This window comes from Mus musculus, chromosome 1, assembly GCF_000001635.26.
Source record: "Mus musculus strain C57BL/6J chromosome 1, GRCm38.p6 C57BL/6J".
Lineage (NCBI taxonomy): Eukaryota > Metazoa > Chordata > Mammalia > Rodentia > Muridae > Mus > Mus musculus.
The window spans coordinates 37983598-38006479 of record NC_000067.6 but is presented as its reverse complement, the minus strand read 5'-3'; the positions used below and the strand labels follow the sequence as shown (position 1 = coordinate 38006479).

Sequence of the window (22882 nt, the reverse complement as noted above, 5' to 3'; positions counted from 1 at the left end):
AAAGTTAAGGCTGTCAAATAATGAAAGGAAAAAAGTAGCAGAACTGAGACAACACAAAGTCATGTATGAATGAGCATTAGATTCAAGGCAGATTTGGTCTCAAGTCTTCCACTTTTATACGTGTGTGACACTTTTCATTTGAGGAGAGTCATGAGCTACAGAGTTGACTCACTGGTTAAAAGCATGGGTTGTTCTTGCAAAGGACCTGGGTTTGATTCCCAGCACCCACATGAAGATTCATCACTTCACCTCCTTAGGCACCAGGCATGCATGTGGTGAACAGACATACACACAGGCAAAGCACTCATACACAAAATAAAATCTTAAAAAAGAAAGAGAAGTCATACTACTATAGTAAGAGACACCAAAGGAATAAAGTGAGAAGCCTAGAAATAAAAATCCAGATACAGAGCATCTACTGATCCTGATGTGACACTGGCAACAACGGCATTCAACTGGGCACAATCCCCTCTACAGGCAGCACCAGTACAGAGAAACACCCACACACACAAGAATATGACAAACACCTACAAAACACCAGCCACAAAAATTAATTAAAAATGGAACTAAGGGCAAAACTAGAGCAATAAAACTCAAATGAACAACATGGGTGTAACTCTCAATGACCTTGGTCTCCAAAATACATTCTTAGTTATAACCTCAAACTTACAACAACAACAAAAAAAACAAACAGAACTTGATCAAACTTCAATCTGTGAAAAAGAGCCTTGTTAAAGTGAGCCTACAGAATGGGAGAAAATATCTACAAATCACACATCTAACTATGTTATCCCAATTATATTAATGTTTACAACTTGACAATAAAAAGACAGCCTAGTGAAAACTGGGCAAAACATTCCGAGAGACTTGTGTCCAAATATCTAAAATGGTGTACAGTACATGAAATAACTACCAAATGACAATCGAGTCCATAGTGGCTCCTGAGCATGCAATCCCAGCATTTGGGAAGCTGAGGCAAGAGTACCGGCAGGCCCAAGGCATCCTAAGCTATATACACCCTGTCTCAAATAAAAACACAATTACCCAGCCAAACTCCACTGCCACCACTACAGTCACTAAGCTGGCTATTTAAGAGAAAGAGAAGGAAGGAGGGTGGTGGACAAGGATATTAAAAAACTGTAGCTCTGTCTCGTACGAGGCTATGCCAGTGCCTGGCAAATACAGAAGTGGATGCTCAGTCATCTATAAGATAGAACACAGGGTCCCTAATGGAGAAGCTAGAGAAAGCACCCAAGGAGCTGCAACCCTATAGGTGGAACAACAATATGAACTAACCAGTACCCGCAGAGCTTGTATCTCTAGCTGCATATGTAGCAGAAGATGGCCTAGTCAGCCATCACTGGGAAGAGAGGCCTCTTGGTATTGCAAACTTTATATGTCCCAGTACAGGGGAATGCCAGAGCCAAGAAGTGGGAGAGGATGAGTAGGGGAAAAGGGTGGAGGGAGGGTATAGGGAACTTTCGGGATAGCATTTGAAATGTATATAAAGAAAATATCTAATAAAAAATAAATATAAAAAAACTGAAGCTCTTATATATTACTGATGATGGGAAGGTGCTTAGAAAACAATTGAAGACTTTAAGAATTATCATTATAACCTATTAAGTTCATTCCTAGATACATATTCAACCTAAACACAAGTGTTCAGACAAGCATCTATAAACAAGTGCTCATAGCAACAGTATGTACAATAACCAAAACATCTTTCCATGCAATATTATATACTGTGATCTCTACTTCTGTATGACTGACAGCACTATATCTCATAGCAGTGAGAGATCCACTGGTACCACACTAAGAGTCCTTGAGATAAAAGAGCTTTTCTGATCCACTGCAATCTTAAAGACCACAGTTGCATATACAGTAAGTACACTGTGGTCAAAATGTACAGGAACTAATGACTTCATATCATCCACCACAGCCAACACTAAGTGACTCTAAACTCTAAAGTTACATGTTATCAGCTAGATGTGACGATACAGATCTATAATCCCAACACCTGAGAGGCAGAGGCAGGAGGACTCCTGTAAATTACTCAAGCTTGAGCTACACAGCTAATATATGGCTAGCTCTGGATACCAAGATCCTATCTCAAACAATCAGTAACAACAAAAGAGACTCAATGTCCAAATTATTTTTTAATTCAACTCTATTTATCAAATGGCAGATTTAAAACAACTAGATGAAGGTTAAAAGTAAAAGATGTGTGTTCATCAGTGTGGTGGTCTGGGTGAGAATGGCCTCCATAGGCTCGTGTATTTCAATGCTTGGTTCCTACTGGGTGGACCCTCTCCCTCTTTTCCTCCCTCCCTCTGTGGTTCTTAACATGCAAGCTCTCACCTAATACTCCAACATGCCTGCCTGCCACCATGCTCCACACCATGATGGTCAGGAACTCATCCTCTTAAACTGTAAGCAAGCCCCCAAGGCTTTTTTTATAAGCTGCCTTGGTCAACTTCACAGCAATAGAGAAAAGTAACTAAGAATCAGTAATACGGTACCAACCAAACTATACAGACCACGACCAAGTAGGATCAGTTGATCTTATAACTGCCAGACTGATTCAGCATGTGCATGTGTGTGTGTGTGTGTGTGTGTGTGTGCTCGCTCTCTCTCTCATATCCATAAATGACAAAAAAAGACATGAAATGTTTGTGTTACAAGGGGTATTATCAAGAAAATGAGCTAAGGGTATAGGTTATTTACCCAGCATGGTCCTAGGTCCAAGCCCCAGCATCACAAAAGTATGGTAAGAGATGATACAGCTGTTATAGCCAGACCCACAAACTAGTTATAGCATAGGTTCTGCATTGAGTGTGTTAGTTATTAAAATTATGCAAAATACTGTGGTAACTAAGGCAAAAATAGTACAGGTGATAATTTCAATAGACTCTGCTCAATAAAATCCAGTTTGTTTGTTTTTTTTACTATGATCTTTTTAAAAATTATTTTCATTTACTATTCTCCTTGTTTAGACAGGGTCTCCTTTTTGATTCTCACTGGCCTGGAATCTACTATATCGACCAGGAGTTCCTCTAACTCAGAGATCAATCTGCCACTGTCTCTGGAATGCTAGATTAAAGGCATAAATCACCATGCCAGATATTTATAATCTCTTAACAGAATCTATCTGTTACAAGGCACAAGTTAGGTGATTTGCATATCACTAAATTCTTGAGAAGCTGGCAGGTGGCTCAGGGTTTAAGAGAGCTTGATCCTCTTGCAGAGGACCAGAGTTCACCCTTTGGCACCAATGCCAGGCAGCTCACAAGCACCTGGAACTGAACTTGAGTAGATCCGATGCACTCTTCTGCCTCAAACGTGCACCTTCTCACTCATGCCTCCATAAATGAAATATCCAAAAGTAAATCCAAGAGAATTATTAGATCATGCATGTTTTCCTTATTACCATCTAACTAATATAAATGATTAGTAACCAGTTCAACTATATGCAAGTGAGAAAGGATTGCTGAATCAGATTATGGGAACTACAGGTTGTCTCCTTTAAAGTTAGAAGCCTGAAAGATAATCAGATTAACAATATCTGAATATGCATAAAGGGGGATGAAACACAAATCTAAACACTAAATCTACTACAAATAAATAAGTAAATTTAGTTTTTTTTGAGACAAGGTTTCTCGGTATAGTCCTGACTGTCCTAGAAATAGCTCTATAGACCAAGCTGACCTTGAACTCAGATCTTGTGGGCCTGCCTCTGGCCCACAAGTGTTAGGATTAAAGGTATGTGCCAGCACTGCCCAGTTGTTTCAATATGTCTTAAACAAACAGTATGAAGGCAACTTTATATATTGTTTTGGGCACACTTTCATTTCAATGATAAAACATGAGATCAAGGGCAGAATCTTCTGTTTCTTTTAGGGGAGGCTTTGTACTAATAATGCCCCACAATCACAGATCATGGAACAAAAGTCTTAAACAAGTCCCATTTCGTAGTTGATTTTTTTTTTTTTTTTTTTTTTTTGGTTTTTTGAGACAGGGTTTCTCTGTATAGCCCTGGCTGTCCTGGAGCTCACTTTGTAGACCAGGCTGGCCTCGAACTCAGAAATCCGCCTGCCTCTGCCTCCCGGGTGCTGGGATTAAAGGCGTGCGCCACCACGCCCGGCTCGTAGTTGATTTTTAATCTTAAGTAGTAGGTATGTTTGTGTGTGCACGCGTGGTATATACACATGAGTGAAGTGCAGTGCCCTGGGAGGTCAGAAGGGGACCTGATCCACTGGAGCTGGAGGTAAAGGCAGTGGTAAGCCACATGACATGGTGCTGGGAACCAGACTCAGGCTGTCTGCCAAAACACCATGCTCTTCTTAAACACTGAGCCATCTCCTCAGCCCCACAAACCACACTTCCTATCAGACATCTGTTAACTTGATTGTACCTGACTGGATGAATGCCTAGCACTAAAGCATCATCTAAGGTTAGTACGATAGGCAGAACACCCACAAGGAGGAGTCTGTCCGTAATTACAGAGCAACATCAGTAGTTAAAAGCAATGAATGGCTTTTTAACACCCTGACTCCCAAACACTTATTTGATGAATAACACCCTGAGTTCCATGATAGGCAATTTCCAGATAAATGGGAGAAAAAAAATGTTTTTGCTTTCCCTCTGTGTTTGGAAGGGGGTTATATCTAGCAGGCTTGGGAAGAGGTTGTTTGAGTCCATTAAGGTACAGAAAAGATTCATCTAAACTGAAAAATCTACAATACTTAGGTATTATTATCTTTATATAGATTTAGGGAGAAAATAAAAAGAACTAATAGTAAAAAAAGACAAAGAAAGCTGGGCGGTGGTGGCACCCGGGAAGCAGAGGCAGGCAGATTTCTGAGTTCAAGGCCAGCCTGGTCTACAGAGTGAGTTCCAGGACAGCCAGGGCTACACAGAATCCTTGTCCCCTGCATATTACCAGTGAGTGACATCCACTGTAACAACCACAGCAACAACAGGCTATCACTACAGCATTCACTGTCCCATAGACTATCGACATGCACTAGACGAGGAAGGTTACAGGGTAAACAGCAATGCCGCATCACCATTCTGTCTCTCATTCCTCAGTCAATAAAAAAACAAAACAAAACCAAAAAACCTTGTTACCACACCTTATGGGAAAGCTTCCTCTCAGAATTATACAAGCCCAAACAGAATTCCAGAATTCTAAAATACAGATAAAACAATCTATCTCAGCTACTGATATAATAAAACATATTCTAATCATGTAAAAATCGGACAAGTAAAATTAATTGAAACCCAATACTGAATGGCTAAAAAGCTAAAATAAGGATTAAGCATAAGACCGTAGACAAGAATAATCAAGTAATTTGAGTTCTTTGCAAGAGTTAAAGTGTCTCTGCCTCCTCCTTATCTACCAAGCAGCTGCCCATTTCTCACCCCCGTCCACCTGAGCGGAAGGAAGCATGCTGGCTTGATAGAGCCTGGAAGCCTGAGGGGTGATGACAGAAAACGTCTCAAGTAGGGTCTGTCGAAGGGAATGTCCCCAAATGAGACCTTTTTTTGAGACTTTCTTCCTAGCCTTCATTTCTGTCCATTTAAAAAATATTTTCTAAAATATCGTTTAAGATAAGAGTATCACTGGGCGGTGGTGGCGCACACCTTTAATCCCAGCACTTGGGAGGCAGAGGCAGGCAGATTTCTGAGTTCGAGGCCAGCCTGGTCTACAGAGTGAGTTCCAGGACAGCCAGGGCTATACAGAGAAACCCTGTCTCAAAAAACAAAACAAAGAGCCGGGCGTGGTGGCACACGCCTTTAATCCCAGCATTCGGGAGGCAGAGGCAGGCGGATTTCTGAGTTCGAGGCCAGCCTTTTCTACAAAGTGAGTTCCAGGACAGCCAGGGCTATACAGAGAAACCCTGCCTCGAAAAACCAAAAAAAAAAAAAAAAAAAAAAAAAAAAAAGAGTATCATTTAAACACACACACACAAAACAAACAAACCCAGAAAGCTGTGTGTTTGTTTCCCCAACCCTAACACCCCATATGAGGTACCGAAGTTTTTTAAAAGCCAGGCAATTTTAGTGATCAGGGCAGAGCCCCAGACTGCTTGATCCACACTGGGGAAAGGCGCCTGAGCAAGGATCTGGTAAGCACTAGACCATGCAACATAAACCTCACAGGGTGCACTGCCATCAAAGTGAGCCAAAGGGATGCACCAAGAGCCTGTTCTCAAATGGTTAGTGTGTTAGTATACCAAGAGTGGAGCTGGATCTCTTCTGTTCTAAAGATTTCCCACAGGGGAAAATCTTTTATAAACAAATCTTTACTAAAACTGCAGACAAAAATTAGTATCTTTCCTTCCAATAGCTTTTCTCCATCGTTAAAAAGTCCGAAAGGTAAGTAAAAACTAGAAACTGAGTAACAAAAATATGGATTTTTTAAATTTAAACTTGGTATAAACATGAATCAAACAGATAAACTGGAAAAAAAAAAACTTTAAAAACTCAAGGAAGCCTCCTAGTAATCTACTCCTGTAATTCCTTACAAGGTGAAGGAGAGTCAGGAGGTTCAAGGAAGCCCCTCTGGCCACACAGAGAAGCAGCCAGGCTAAGCTGTGTGAGACCCAGTTTTAACAACTCTAAAAAACGCTATCAGGGAAAACAGAAACTAGCTTTAGAGGTAAGAAAACAGTTCCTATTCCTTAGTCCAATCCAACTGTGGTTGTCTTGTTACATTTCTACAGGGCCCCAGCACAACCTTTATCTTCCAGATACACCTGACGTTTGTACACATGAAAGGCCTCAGATTTGGTTTAGACTGTCCAACAAGTGGGTATTTTAGAACTGGCCAAGTGATGATGTTTGCAGACCGGCAAAGGCAGGGTAGGGTGATGATTTAACACAGAAACAGACAATGCAGAGTACATACATAGATAGATGACTGATAGAACTCAAAATTCTTCTCAGAAAAATATAAATAAATAAAATGTTACTCACGTATGCCAATGTCCTACCAAAGGTTCAGGAATATCTGCTTACCTCTTTTTATTCTCCTGATTTGACTAACAGTAACTTTCAGGCCACTCTTTGAGAAGCCCTACCCCCATTCTAGAGGAAGTTCTCAGCTTCCCTGCTCTACAGAACCCTCCTCTGTTGTCCCTCTTAATGCTCACATCTAAATCTGTAATAAACCCTGTTCCTCATAAACACTAACTCTGCCACAAGAAACCCAGAATCTATTCCGCAGACCAGTTTACATTCTCCAACAGACCTAAAACCAAAATACAAGCCTAGTCTTTAAATTCTTCTTGCCAGATAGCCAACTGCGAGGTCCACACACTTAAGTGTTCCGACATACACTTCAACAGCTTTAACTTCAAAACCATGTCTGTGTGAGCCACAGCGATGAAGTGCCACAAGGCTTGGTTTTGTTTTCGGTTACCTGTAGTGTTTTAAATTAAGTTGAATGGCCATTACTTAAAGATGAAATGGAACAGATGGTTGCAGACGCCCAGGAAGTCAACTCAACTGAAAAGGGTAAAAGAACTTAATCGAACGTGGCACAGGCATGCTCCCCAAATCTCCGCCTAAGTAGCTCATAAACACACACTCCTTCCCCTGAAAAGGCTTTTTCTTTTAAGGTTAGAAAGCAGCGACCCTTGACTGGTTTCTTCCCCTCCTCCTTTCTTAAGGGAAGCGGTAGGAAGCCAAGACATACGCAAAAAAAAAAAAAAAAAGAGGCCGGAAAATGGAAAGCCAGAAAGCAGGACTGGGCAACCGGGACTTTAAATAACCCCAGAAGTGTTTCCAACTTGGCACACGGGAGGAGGGAGCCGCTGGGCTACCTCTCCGCAACCCCGAGCACCTCCGAAGTTCCTGAGCCGCTCTGGGAGGCGTTCCCAGGGCCAGGGGAGGCGAGGGAGCCGTTCCCGGCCCGCCCCACCCGGGCTCTCCGGGCCCGGCTCGCACTCACCTGGGCCGTAGGCCTGGCTTAGCAGCGCCCGAGCCCGGCCCCACACCGCCCGGACCCCCAAACGACCTCCGAGCCCCTCAGCCCCACGCCTCGGACCCCAGCCCGAGCCCCGGCCGCGGGACGCGCCCCGTCGAGGCTCGCCCATCCAGGGCCCCGCGCGACTCCCGGAGGACCCCCGGCCCGAGCCCCGCCGCCTACCTGTCTTCGCTCTTGTTTTTCTGTTTCTTCCCCATCGCTTGTCAACGGCGCTCGCGGCCCCGGCCCCTCGGTTCGGTGTCTCACAGACCCACTGTCTCCCGGCTGACTCCAATGCCCGCTCGGCTCGGTCCCCCTCGCGCCGCCGCCTCTCGCACCCGGCTCTCCACAGACCCGCGCACTGGGACAGGGCACATATGGTGTGAGCCCTCAGTACGCAAGCGCATCGCCCCGCCGCCTCGGCGTGGGGACGCAGGGCGCGGCTCATCGAGAGCGGCGCTTCGGCTAGAGCGTCTCCAGTAGAGCCGCCGGCCAGGTGGGAACCCAGGCGCCCCCTCGCCGCAAGTGAGCGCCGCGCACCGACGTCCGGCGGATCCCGGGTTCTAGAACCTAGAGGACGACAATGAGGCCGTTCATTTCTCACGTCGGCACCCTTCCCGGGGCTGGCTTTCGACGCAGAAGTGGGACTGAAAATTCTCCCCTGCCTACGCGGCCTCAGCTGCGGGAAGTCCATTACAGGACCACAAAGAGTCAATGATGAGCGTTCTGGGGGTGGCAGGACAAAAAATGGGATCCCTCTCAGAAACACTCATGAATTGTCAACTGTGTACATTTATTAAGGGGAAAAAGACATAAGGACACAGCAACGGGTCCCCTAATATGAATCTTCGTATGAGCAAGTTCTAAAAATTCATGTGCCTAAGAAAGTCAGGAGGGAAGATCCTGGCATGGTGAAAATTTTCTCCATGTTTCGGGGCGATGTTACTAGTGTGAGCTGTGTATAAATTATAATGTACTGTAAGCTACACTTTCGAAACTATTAAACACAACGAGAAATGAAGCCCCTCTGTCACTCAGGCTCAAGACCCGGCTCGTTTCCCGGTAGAGCCGGGACCCGCAGTCAGTGCACAAAGAACTACAATTCCCAACGTGCCTAGCGCCCATCCCTCCGGCCATTAGCCCACGTGAAGCGTAGGCTCGGAAGCCAGTAGTTCCGGGTGGCGGAGGATAGGGCTTCTCCGAGGCTTTCGTCACTCGCCACCGCCCTTTCCGCGAGTGTCTCACATTGTATCGCGAGAGGACTGTAGCCAATGAAGTGGCGGAGTTAACAGCCCCTTCTCTGCCCTTAACAATTGCTGCGAGGTTGAAACCTGTGTGAACCCGGTGGGTATTCTTGATCTGCGGCTTCCTCTCTCCGTAGGCCTCATCAATAGTCCAGGTACGGCTGAGGGTGATGTGGCCGATAGTGCCACAGCGTCCCAGTGTTGATGAAGGACACATCCTCGGCTGGGATCGAGGGAGCGGCTGGGAGGGCCTCGTCTGGGCGGCTGCGGAGGCTACGGCGCATGCGCCCCAGTTAGTGCGAAATCGGGTCCCCCCGGAACTACTCCACCAGTCTCTTGAGCTCAGGGAGTGGCGAAGAGTCTGCTGACAGGTACATGGGGTTAGGGTTTCGGTTAGGAGTTTGTAGGGGAGTACATAGGTGTCAGGGCCCCCAGTTCGTCGGTAAGAATAATACTCGATTTGGTTCAATAAATAGAAAGTTATGTCCTTACCCCCAATATAAAGGCAGTGACCACCTCCGCCTAATTCAGGGCAGCACTTTTAGTCGCGTGAAGCTCCGCATTTAAACGTAAAGGTCTCCTGTGAAATTCTCGGTGATAAACGAATACTGTGATGCAGATTCTGAGTGGCTGGTCTCGGATCCTTCTCTCTCTTCCCCGAGTTAGGGATCCTGGGAGTACAGCTTCTTTTCAGTTGTATAGTATTTATGAGAAGCTGACAGTTGGAGTTTTTAAATGACCTTATGTAGCCCAGGCCTATCGCTCCAAATATGAGGTGTGACCCTTATGCTTCTGCCCTTGAGAGCTGAGGTTGTAATCATGAGCCACCATGCCCAGGCTTATTTTGTGTGTGAGCTGATTAGTTTTAGCTGTCAACTTGATAGAATAATCTACGGTCACCTAGGAAGAAAGACTCATTGAGAAATTGGGTAGATTAGGTTGGCCAGTGGGCATGGCTCAGAGAGTAGGGATTGTCTTGGTTGCATTAATTAATCTACTCCCAGATTAATGTTGTTCTCCAGCAGATGTTGGACACAAGTAGACGTGTGTGTAATTACTTCTCTCTGCTTCAAGAGCCTGCCTTTAGTCGTAGAAGCGATGGGCTGTCACCTGGACTTGTAACGTTTATGTCAGGATATTTTTGAGGAAGTATGCCGAAAAGCAAGCTAGTGTATTTAGGGATTTCCCTGGATTCTGGAACCATAAATGAGATCTTTGATGGTTTACATCTTTATTCTGGTTTTGGCAGGTGTTGGGGCCTACATGCTGAGTTCTAAGGCCAAAATAGTGCCTCCAACATGGCATCTGTTGTGTTAACCTCTCAGGCTCTGTTACAGAGACCCTGTTTTAAAAAAAAAAAAAAAAACAACAAAGCCCCCGAAATGTAAACTTAATACTTATTTTTTATGCCCCCTCCCCCAGCACCAAGACCACTTAGAACAATGGAAGGTAATGGATCCGTCGACATGTTCTCAGAAGTCCTGGAGAACCAGTTCCTCCAGGCCGCTAAGCTGGTGGAGAATCACTTGGACTCTGAAATTCAGAAACTGGATCAGATTGGTGAAGATGAACTGGAGCTGCTCAAAGAAAAGAGGCTGGCGGCGCTCAGGAAGGCTCAGCAGCAGAAACAAGTAACCTCCCGCCCGCCCGCCTGCTCACTGAATCACTGGAGCCCAGCTCCCGACTGCACTGCAGTCATGTGACTTTCCCTCCTCACTTGCAGGATGTTCTGAATTCACATCTCCGTCAATGTTCAATACTTAACCCAGGGATGAAACATTAGGGAAGGTTTAGGCAAGATGAAGCATTTGACTGGGGCGTTGATAGTAAAAGAGAGATGAAACGTCTTCTCATAGACCAAGCTTAGGGTCCACGTATCAGAAAGAAGTATCATGGTTCTGTACGAGAAGATATTTAAGTGTTAGACTCTGCATTTTTATTAGGTTATCTTTTGTGGGGGGGCAGGACAGGAGCAGGATCTCACTGTATAGCCATGACTGGCCTAGAACTCACAGACAACACCGCTTCTGCCTACGAAGTGCTGGAGTTGAGCGCCAGCACCCCTGTTCTGTTTGTGGTTTTCATGGCCACTCAGTGACGTGGTTGGTTTGTCACACTGACTTACAAGAGAGAAGGTGAAGGCTCGGAAGGTTCATTAGAACCCTGGTCAGTTAATGCTGGGGTGGGTGTTGCCACTGCTGCCTGAGGAGGGAGAGTGAGCATCTGTTTGAGGTGTCAAGCTTTCTGCCACAGGAAAGGTAGAAGGGGCTGGAAGAGTTCCCAGGATTGTGGGTAATGGCCCTTCCTCAGCCTGGGAAGCTGAACGTTTCCTTGTGAGGCTTTTCCTTGGCTCTGGACCCCACATGGATATAATACTCTTCCTTCTGAGGACTCTGCCCACTGTTGGCTGGTGTAGAAGCCCTCCCTGTTTTGAGATGGATAGGTTCTTAAGCTCCTGAGCGGTGATGACTGCACTGTCCCCAGGATAGACGGACTTTATTTCTTGAGGTGGTTTGGTTTGTTTAGTTTTTGCTGTGGATAGGACATTGTTTCTAAGTATACCATGCTCAGTCTGTATAATGTTGCTTGTGTGTACATTTTCAAGGCTGACCGTTCGGTAGTGGATAGCCAGTTGGTGTGCTCTCCCTGGAGAACACTCTTTCTCCCACACTCAGCATCCCTTAATTGTCTGTAAGAACATTATTTTCTAAAGTGTAGAGCTCTTCCCTAGCCTGCTCTTCCTGGTTTAGTCCCTCGCATCACAAAATAAACAGAAAAACACTTTTGTAATCATTTGGATCAAACAATCCTGATTTTACTAGTTTAAAGAGCATGCATGTGAAAGTTAAATTGGTATTTTCATGTCATGTCTCTCAGACCTAAATTCTGACTGTGAAACTTAAAATGAAGCAGGTAAATCAATAAGATGCAAAACTGTCTTAATTGAACCATCATAGAGACGGTCACTCCTGCCCACAGACTAGGTCTGCACTAATTGCCACTTCGGCATAGGAAAGCCAACTGCGGATGGGAACACCTGCTATTTATAGAATTGATTCCTTTACAGAAGTACACAGTGATTGAGACATGTAAGACACTTGGTGTCACTGAAACACATTTCAGCTGGGTCTTTTTTGCTTCTCTTGAAATTAGGAGTGGCTTTCCAAAGGGCACGGGGAGTACAGAGAAATCGGCAGCGAGAGAGACTTCTTTCAAGAGGTCAAGGAGAGTGAGAAAGTGGTTTGCCATTTCTACAGAGACACCACATTCAGGTAACCTGGCTCCTGACTTCATCTCTATGGTGATGAGACATTAACGTAGACACACTGCTGACTTGGTAACTGAGAAAATTAAAAGGATAACTGCCATGTTCCTGCGTGGTGATGTGCTCACAGGTGCTTTCATTATTGTAGAGATTTAACTAACAAGCCAGCAATGTGCAAGTAAATAAGTCAGTCTTATTGGAAGTCAGCACTCCTGTGGCTTCTCCATGTAACTCCAAAGACAACCTGAAGTGCATGCGTGTACTTCTTACCAAAACAATCGTTTGATATGCTGTGTTCTCAGGATGCTGGGGATTGGAAGCCAACAGCTTTCCCAGTTGTTTATCCTTCCAGTCTTGGTCCTCTTGGTAAGGAGACAGAGGCTTGACCAAGTCTTCCATCAGAACCGTGGGTGGAACTGTCAGATGTGGAGAGAAGTGATTTCCCTTAAGGCAGCCCAGTCTCTGAGGGCTTAGACAGGGAGAGTAGCGCGCCTCCCCGGGTTATGTTTTTTGAGGGAGCAAGAACTAAGGATTTGTACGTGCTAGGCAACTGTCCTACAACTGAGCTAAAGCCTCAGCCCAAGAGGTTAGGTCTTAAAACAAAGGACTCAATCACACATGAGTGTGTGTGTGTGTGTGTGTGTGTTTCCTTCAGAAAGGGCTAATTGCCAGCCTTTGAAATATGACAACTTAAGAATTAGCCAGATTTCAGATTTTTTATTTTTTTGGTTTTTCGAGACAGGGTTTCTCTGTATAGCCCTGGCTGTCCTTGGAACTCACTTTGTAGACCAGGCTGGCCTCAAATTCAGAAATCCGCCTGCCTCTGCCTCCCGAGTGCTGGGATTAAAGGCGCTCGTCACCACACCCGGCCAGAATTTTTAAAAATTAGAAAAGTTGATCATAACAGATTTAGAATCATAATAGCAATTTTCTGGTGCCGCCTCTCTTAGGTGGACATGCAGGGTAACTGACTCACCCACTGTACCTCAGCCCTGCCTTCTTTCTCTCTCCTGTAGCCTACCTGGCCCTCAGCTTAGCCTCAGAGCCAACCACTTCCGTATAACACCTTTCAGAGACTGAATGCCTTGGATTCATTCTCTCAGGTGATGAAAGCAGATACTGAGAACTAGAAAGGCAGAAGGCATGGAACCTTCTTCCCTTCCTTAAGTCCCAGCCTGCCACACTGGGGTAGAGCGAGCTACTGACACCAGCAGATAAGACCGATGCTGCGTGCACTTGCTTGTCTTAGTCTTTCTCTGCTAGGTGGTTGCTTTTATGAAAGCAGAGCGTTTGCCATGACTGGCTCTAGAGCAGAAATGCTGACACAGAGTGGAGGTCAAGTAAATATGTCTGATGGAGGAGACAGTGAACCTGAGTGCTCACCTCCAGGCAGATCTGGGAAGCAAAATCAAACCATTCTGTCGGCTTTTGTATATAGTACAGAGTAAGCTGGATACATCCATGAATGTGCATCTGCCTGTCGGATGTTTATGGTAGCCCTTTGAGGTGTGGGTTATAATTCTCTTTCTTGTATGGAGAGGTGAAGTAACTCAGCTACTAGGTAATAGAGGAGTCCTGAATCCATCTTTTAGATGTGAAACTATATTCTTATTATTACTGGTGCTTTTGTGTTTTTTTAAGATTTATTTCTTCTTCTTCTTTATGTGTATAAATACTGCTTTGTCAGCATGTATGTCTTTGTAACATACATGAACACAGAGACCAGAAGATGGAATCCAGATGTCCTGAAACTAGAATCAGGAATAGTTGTGACCACTATGTGGGTACTGGCAACTGAACCTGGGTCCTCTGTGAGAGCAGCCAGTGCTCCTAACTGCTGAGCCACCTCTCTTTAGCCCTACTTCTGGATTTTTAAGTGTTGTTTGTTTGTTTGTTTTTGTAGATGTTTCATTTGCTATTTGTTTTGTAGAGGTTTTTATTTGCTTGGTTTTTGTTGATGGTAGTGCTTTTGCAGAGTTAGAGAGTGAGCCCACAGCTTCATGCATGCCGCATATTTTATTTTATTTTCTTAAGACAGGGAGGATGTTGCTGTATAGCTGTGGCTGGCCAGGAACTCACCAGCATTCACCTGCTTCTGCCTCCTGAGTACTGGAATTGAAGGCCTACACCATGCTAGATGTTTTAAAATGGTTAACCCAGCTTGGTGGTCTATACCTTTACATTGATTGCTTGTGAGATGGAGGGAGGCAAGGAGGATCTCAGGGCTGAGGCTGGCCTGTGAGAGCTTACCTCAGAGCAACAACCACATACATTAATCGACAAATGGCATGGCCATAGACTTAATTAAGATAGGTTCCTTCTACAGTTGGAATGTGGAGGACATTTATGTATATTTCTTATAGATTTGTTCTTTGTTTTGAGCATCATTTAAAACCTGTTACCTGTTCTCTTTCCTTTTATTTCTAAAATCTCGTCTTATTTTGTTATTTTGGTTTTTTGAGACAGTGTCTCTGTGTAGTCTTGGCTGTCCTAGAACTAGCTCGCTGTGTATACCAGGCTGCCCTATGGCTAACAGAGACCTATCTGCCTCTGCATATGCGTGCTAGGATTTAGGGCAGGTACCACTATACCTAGTCTAATCTTCAAAATCTCATTATTGAACTACCTGGCAAGAAAGACCCAGCCAGGAGAACAAGATTAGACATGGAGGTTATAGAAGATTGACTGAGCCCCGACCTAGTGCTAGAGTAACCCCGGGTACTGAGGAATCACCTGTGTGCTTCCCTGTTCCACCCAAACAGTCTGACTCACCTGCAGTTTTTTAAAGTCAACCGTTAGTGGGTAGTAGCGGTGCACACCTTTAACCCCAGTATTCGGGAGGCAGAAGGAGGTAGATCTTTGAATTCAAGGCCAGCCTGGTCTAAAATGAGTTCCAGGACAGAGAAACCTACATACAGGAATCGTGTCTTAAATAAGTAAATGAATAAATGTATGTGTGTGTGTGTGTGTGTGTGTGTGTGTGTGTGTGTGTGTGTGTGTAAAAATAAGTAAATCAGAGCCAACTCTAACGAGCCCCTGGGGTCACAAAGCACTGACCATGAGAGAGTGGCAGTCCGTGTAAAGGCACTAGGAGCTCACTTTGTGTAAAACATAAAGAAATGCTGCTTCCTCGTCAGTAGAGTGTGAAACTGAAAGGGCAGTTTACTAGGTGCAGTGTCTAGCGGGCGGAGGGAGTGGCGGGAGGAAGAGATGGAGTCCCTAGTAATACCACCCATTTCCTATAGAACACACTACCTATATTTAAAGAGTCCGTAATCTTTAACCAAAGAGCTTCCCTGACAGTTTGATGGTTGAGGGAAGTCTTGTTGACTCCAGCTGAATTCCAAATGGGACACCAGCTGTATTTTTGCCTCTTGTGAGTTCTGTCAGCTTCAGGTCTGTCGGCCTTCATGCAGGGGAACCAAGACTTTCTTTGTTTTTCTTCTAAGCGTGACAGTTAATGCATTTCTAGAAAAGGGCTGTGAAATGGGCTGCTCAGGGCTGTTCTCTTTAGCTTTTACCTCTCTGCCTTAACTTCCAGGTGTAAAATACTAGACAGACATTTGGCAATTCTGGCCAAAAAGCATCTTGAAACCAAGTTTTTGAAGCTGAATGTGGAAAAGGCACCATTCCTCTGTGAGAGACTGCGGATCAAGGTCATCCCCACGCTAGCTCTCTTAAGAGATGGCAAGACGCAAGATTATGTTGTTGGATTCACCGACCTAGGAAATACAGATGACTTCACTACAGAAACTTTAGAATGGAGACTTGGTTGTTCTGATGTTATCAATTACAGGTAACCTTTAGCAAAAACAAACAAACAAACAAAAATAGACTTTTGAAACTATTCCTAGTCAATAGTTTTAGAAATCTTTTTGAATATACTTGTATTTTTGCTTCTGTTTTATTTTTTTCAAAAGATTTATTTATTTATTATATGTAAGTTCACATTAGCTGTCTTCAGACACACCAGAAGAGGGTATCAGATCTCATTACAGATGGTTGTGAGCCACCATGTGGTTGCTGGGATTTGAACTCAGGACCTCTGGAAGAGCAGTCAGTGCTCTTGACCACTGAGCCATCTTTCTAGCCCTTGTTTCTGTTTTTTTAAGACAGGATTTCTCTGTAGTTTTTTTCTGTCCTGGAACTCTCTCTGTAGACCAGGGTAGCCTTAACTCAGAGATCTGCCTGCCTCTGCCTCGTGAGTAGTGGGATTAAAGGGATGCACCATCGCATCAGGCTAGTTAACGTTTATTTTATGAAATTAAGACCTGCTGGCTAAAATGTGGATGGCTTAGGGAAAGAAATTTCTCACTGCATACAGCAATGTGATCTTACAGCAAAACCAAATTTATAGTTAAAGACAGGCTTAGAGGTGACCTAGAAGCTTTCAACCTAAGAAATGTTACTGAAACGAATTTTGGAAGCCCAAAGTGACATTTCAGAATAGAGTACCTTGCTGGAAGGGGTGCATTTTTTTGTTTGTTTATTTCTTTACTTTTTAATGTTAGAGATTCAACCCAGACCCTCTCACAGGCTAGGTAAGTCCTCTGTCCCTAAGCTGTAACCTAAGCCTTACCTTCCCAATTTATGACTGACTTAGGGACTTTTGTGGTGAAATTAGAATTTCCCACACACTAGTACAGGAGGCATTATACTGTGTAGTGTCATGCTTGCAGTGCTGAGGTGACACCCAGGCCCTCACACATGCTAGCTGTGTGCTAACCCTGGAGACTGGAAACCGTGAGGGTTAGGGTAGACACTTTTATGGTAGGTATTTACCTGGCACATAAGTTTAAAATGTGGAAATATGGTAAAGACTATGTAAGAATTTCTTTTGCTAGTTTGTAATTTGATTAAAATTTGAAATTGATCTGGGTGGCACCATAGATCTCATTTGTAATCCAAGCACTTGGGAGGCTGAGGCAGGAGAATTAACATTACTGGCCTGTAGAGTAAAACCCTGTCTCAAAAACAAAAATCAAAAGAAAAAAATGAAAATAATTTCAAAATATAACACTTTGTTGAATAAATATTAACTTAATAATATTAACAAGGAGAAACTGATTCCTATAGTTAGGAATTACTCTTCCTCATTGTTGAATAAATGCTAATTTATGTTAATACTAACAAGGAGAAATTGACCAGAGGGGAAGTAGGGAAAGAAAAGGTGAGATTTTCTGCTTTGAAAGGCACAATTTTCCTGTCTTTTTTTCCTTTCTCTTTTCATTTTTAAGCATTAGGCACAGAACGCAGGTGGTAACTTTCAGTTTGAAGGGGATAAAAGTCACGGACAAAAAAATGGAAGCTGGATTTTAATTGTTTTGGAAATGGGACTGTTTTGCAGGGTTAGGTAAGCAGGGACACAGACCTTTTGCATTTGGAGACTGCACATGGCTGTCTCTGTGTAGCCCTGGCTGTCCTGGAACTCACTCTGTAGACCAGGCTGCCTCGAACTCAGAAATCTGACTGTCTCTGCCTCCCAAGTGCTGGGATTAAAGGCGTGTGCTACCACTGCCTGGTGAATCCTTTCTTTTTGACTCAAACAAAATATAAACTTTAGGAAAGCTTATATAGTTTATTTATACTTTCTCTAGAATTAGCTGTGTTTCTAAGAAGTTGTGCTTCCTTTCAATTAAAAATGATGCTTTTTTCTTTTTTCTGTTTATTGATTAATGTATTTACTGTTTGTTTAGGATAGGCTCTCCCTCTGTAAGCCATATGGTCCTCAAACTCACAGTCCTCCTTTAGCCTCCTCACAGCTGGAATTATAATACTCACACACACACATAACCCTCTGGTCACTTACTTCTCTAGCATCATTGATTTATGCTGATTCCAGGCTGATAATAGTTCATCCCATGAGTCTGTCAATGTGTGTAGAAATGTAAACAGTGAGGTGCCACACAGGAAGAGTCGTGAGTTCAGTCGGAACTCAAACACACAGTGTTGCCTGTCATTGGCATGGATTCAGCACAGGGTCAGTGCGCCCAAGACTTGCTTTTCTCTCTGCCCCAGCATGCAGAGGGCCGGGGTGTCATCTCCATCACCACAAAGATACTTATAATAATGATCATGATAACCAAGAAACTCAAACGTTGATCTAACACAGATAGTATATGAAACTGGTAACTTAATATTATGCTTTTTATAGTCTAGCATCCTGGGTATATTAAATCATAAAGAATAAAATGCTCTTAACCTTTGTTTTACTTTTAGTGGAAATTTAATGGAGCCACCATTTCAGAGCCAAAAGAAATTTGGGACAAACTTTACAAAGCTGGAAAAGAAAACTATCCGAGGAAAGAAATACGATTCCGATTCTGATGATGACTAGACTGTGCTGTACTTTAAAACCTTCCGTCTGTCTGTCTGTCTGTCTGTCTACTTCAGAGTTAAGTGTGTTTTCTAAATTCCTAAATTCCACTGATTTCGGCCCATTGACCATCTGACACTCTTATCCCAGCCTGTACACTGTTTGACCATTTTGTCTGCAGTCATTGTGTATAACTTGAGAGAAACATACTTTAAATTACCTGGGAGGGTCTGAATTCTCTATTTTTGTGATTGATTTTATCATAACGTGATTCTTCTATCTTCAAACCATTCACATGTCTGTTTTTAATCTCCTGAGTTAGAGATAGGAATTTGCCCACTATTGTAAGAGCCAATGAGTGACCATCCACTGGGCACCACATGCACTTCCTTGTCCGTGATCCGCTTCGTGGAATGGGTTTCAGGAACTGTTAAAGACTCACTCATGGTGACTCTGCTGATGATAGCGGCAGGAAACCCAGGGTGTGAGCACATCGCCTTATTTAAATAGTCCTCATTGCACACGCACATTATGAGACCTGCAAAAATATAATTAAACCGTTTTTGAGTGGTAACATAAGGAACTCCATTGGCTGCTCAGTAAAACAACTTTAGCAAAGGTGAAATTTCTAAAAGTGTGAGTCTGGAAACTATGAGATCATATAGCAAACAAAAACATTTTAAAAAAAATATAGGCCATGTGCTTAGCATGAACAGAAATAATCTGATGCCCAGAAATAAATAAGCCTTGGTAAGAAAAGAGTATAGCATCAACTACTGAGATGGCTCAATGGAGAAAGGCACTTACCACAAAACTTGGGGACTGGGCCCACTGGTGGAAGGAAAGAAAAGATTCCTGCAAGATGTCGTTTAACATACACAATACAGGAAATACAAATGAGTTGAACTACAGGGGTCTTGGGGTTTGAGAGCAGTCTAAAACAACACAAAGGGGCTGGAGAGAAGGCTCGGCAGTTAAGAGCACTTGAGATGGCTTCCTGGCACCTACATGGTGGCACACAGCCATCCACTAGCTCCCATTCTAGGACTCTGATGCCTTCTGACCTCCAAGGCCACCAAGCACAGCAGTGCTCAGTGGTGAGGGGTTCCTTCAGGTAAGCCAGGCTGTTCTGGTGAATTGACACACCCACCTTCCAAGAAGCCCACCAGATGTGGGCTTTGACGAGGCTGTTTCCTCCAGACGAGTTTGCAGTAGAGAGGAATCCCATTTGTGTTACTGCGACTGAGAAGGCAGGATCCAGGCACCACCTTGAGAGGGAACTGAGCCACACTTGGAGTCTGAGAATGGAGAACAGCCATCCAACAGACAACCTAGGAGATGGTTATGGAGAGTGGGAGGGCTACGTGCAAGAGACAAGTTAGGGCAGTACAGTGCACAGGGAAAAACCCTGCCCTGGATGCCAGGACCAGATTACATCAAGAATAAACGTGCCTGTAGCCCTACTCCTGAGGTCATCGGGTGGACCGGCTGGTGATGTTATCTAGGTAGCGGTACGGCCACAGATCCTGAAGACTGCAGCACCAGCAGGCAAGCTCCCATAGCTACATTCTTCCAGCAAGACAAAAGCAGAGACAATGTGATGTCTCGGTTGCTCCCACACTCCCAGTGCACTTGGGAGACCACCACAGCAGCCTATCAGCCACTTCTGGGGATCCAGTCCAAGAATGAAAGCCCATAGGCTGCAGAGCTAAGTGCGGCCAGTAGAGGACGCTACTACATAAAGGTGGGAAGCTATTCAAGTGGAGCCAGGTCCTGTGGGAATCTGACACTTGCCAAACAGGGCTTAACCTTAGAAAAGAGCCCTGGTTCAACAGCCTTCACCATCACATCAGCCCCTGAGACTCCCCTTGCCCTTCTTTCTTTGACCTTCTGGCCTACCCTTGTATTTAACTTTTGTTCAACTCATAGCGATTCTTTTATCCTGGTGTTACTCATCTCATCATGAAATACTTCATTTTGGTTATGCATTTTTTTCCACTATCTGGCGGTATTTTTTTCTTTTGTTCCTCTCAACTAGACTTTCAGCAGTATTTAACTTTGTCTTACTGGGGATAGTCTTTACTTTTTTGTTTTAAAAATCTCATGTTTCTATTTTGTTCTTTACTTGAGGGGGAAGGTTGGGACGGGGACTTTCTACATTGCCCTCTGTAGGCCAGGCTGGCCTTGAACTAGAGATCTGCCTCCGGAACTTGTGAACTAAAAGGCAGTGCTGAACTCCCCTTCTTAACATTTATCTAATTTTGAGTTTTAATTTAATTATTTAAAAATCTGGAATTTTTATTATGTATTTTTATGTATTTTTTCTATTCTACTCTCTCTTTTCCCTTCCACGACATTCTTCTCTACCACTTCTCTTTAACTTTTGGTTCATTTACTATTATTTCTCTATTTCCCTTCTTTTTTATCTCATTCATTTGCTAATGCTACATTGACCCTAAATAATTCTTAATTTATAAAATTCTATAGTACATGCTCCCGTTCTCTGTTTGATGGTCACGGGTGGTGTACTAATGGACTTTATTTTAGGTGTATTTCTATCTGTGGCTGTTGCCACTACAGTAGCTCCCTTTCTCAGTACAGGGCAGTAGTAGGGACTGAGCCCCAAGAGCGAGTTGCTTACTAAGATTTGCAAGTAAAACCAGGAGAGAACCAAACCAAAGATGTGCCAATTTTATCAGAGAAACAACAGATGTATGGGGTGTGGGTGCAAGCAAAATAATATGATTATCAAGAATGTAACTTTATATTCATTATTTTTAAAAGGTGGAAGATTTATGTCAGCAGAAAAGGAAGCAGCGTAGAATTAACAGTTTTTATGTTTGTGTACATGTGTGTATATACACATGTGTGCATGTGTAGAGGTCAGAAGACAACTCCACTATGTGAGTTCTTTTTTAATGTATACAAGTACACTGTTGCTCTCTTCAGATACACCCAGAAGAGGGCACCCATTACAGATGGTTGTGAGCCACTATGCGGTTGCTAGGAATTGAAGTCAGGACCTCTGAAAGAGCAGTCAGTATGCTTAACCACTCAGCCATCTCTCCAACCCCCCCCCACTCTGTGAGTTCTAAGGGTTGAACTCAGGTCATCAAGGTTGGCCCAGTGGGTAAAGCTGCATGTTGCCATGCCTGACAACCTGAGTCTGATGCCCTGACCTTCTGCACTGATCAGTAATCTCAGTGTACCCCTAGGATCAGAAGCAGACAGAGGACTCTTCCAGCTAGCTTGCACACACTGGTGAAGAACCCCTTCCTCACACAAGGTAGAAAAGGAAAGGCCAAAACCCAATGGTTGTCCTCTATACTCCAGGCACATACTCACCATGTCCACACAGAAGAACATGCATACACACAAGTTTCCTTAATCCCCCAAGGCCCCGATACCAAAACTGGTTAAGAACACAACAACAAAAGAAGTTACAGGTCACTTCACTTGATGTACATAGAAACGTTCTCCATAAAATGCATACAAAATCATATTGAAGAGATACTAAGATCAAATGTCATAGCGCAGTTGGTTTTGCCTGAGGAAAGGGAGGTTTAAGCAAAAATAAAGTCAATCAATCAATCAATGTTATGCCCCATGGGCCTGAGGAAATGGCTCAGTGGTTAAGAGTGCTCAGAGCTCTTGCAAAGGACTCTGCTCTGGCTCCCAGCACCCACATCAGGTGGCTCACAACCGCCACCTATAACTCTAGTTCCAAGGGATGTGACACCCTATGGAACTTTGAAGACACTTTCACGCATGTGGTAAACTCATACAGCCTCACACACTTACACATGATAAACATTGAAAAAATGCTATCCTACACACACACACACACACACACCCAGCCTTAAAGGAAAAATCACATGATAATCCCCACAAACACTGGAAAGGCCTTTGACAAAGTTCAATTCTAAAGAAGCTAGGAATAAGAGAAGCACAATGTACTGGCTAGTTTTGTGTCAACTTGGCACAGCTGGAGTTATCACAGAGAAAGGAGCTGCAGTGGAGGAAATGCCTCCATGAGATCCAGCTGTAAGGCATTTTCTCAATTAGTGATCAAGGGGGAAAGGCCC

At 43.9% G+C, this 22882-nt stretch overlaps 2 protein-coding genes across 4 annotated transcripts in view; one reads left to right on the top strand and one right to left on the bottom strand.

The window, feature by feature from the left end:
• Eif5b (eukaryotic translation initiation factor 5B) overlaps positions 1-8470 on the bottom strand; it is a 57570-nt gene extending 49100 nt beyond the window's left edge. The window contains exon 1 of the mRNA NM_198303.2: positions 8156-8470. Coding sequence (NP_938045.2) covers positions 8156-8190 — 35 coding nt within the window. The 5' untranslated portion in view covers positions 8191-8470. The remainder of the gene's footprint in view (positions 1-8155) is intronic.
• Positions 8471-9185: 715 nt separating this feature from the next.
• On the top strand, positions 9186-22613 carry Txndc9 (thioredoxin domain containing 9). Of its 3 annotated transcripts, none has more exons than XM_006496358.4 (5): positions 9186-9316; positions 10639-10847; positions 12370-12488; positions 16023-16277; positions 18701-19089. In XM_006496358.4, the coding sequence occupies exons 2-5, from the start codon at positions 10659-10661 to the stop codon at positions 18816-18818; spliced, it is 681 nt and encodes a 226-aa protein (XP_006496421.1). In that variant the 5' UTR covers positions 9186-9316; positions 10639-10658; the 3' UTR covers positions 18819-19089. The 3 variants fall into 3 exon arrangements, with proteins under 3 accessions (XP_006496421.1, XP_006496420.1, NP_742051.1); XM_006496357.4 differs by having other exon boundaries at positions 9237-9587; NM_172054.4 differs by having other exon boundaries at positions 9272-9371; positions 18701-22613.
• The last annotated feature ends 269 nt before the right edge of the window (positions 22614-22882 follow it).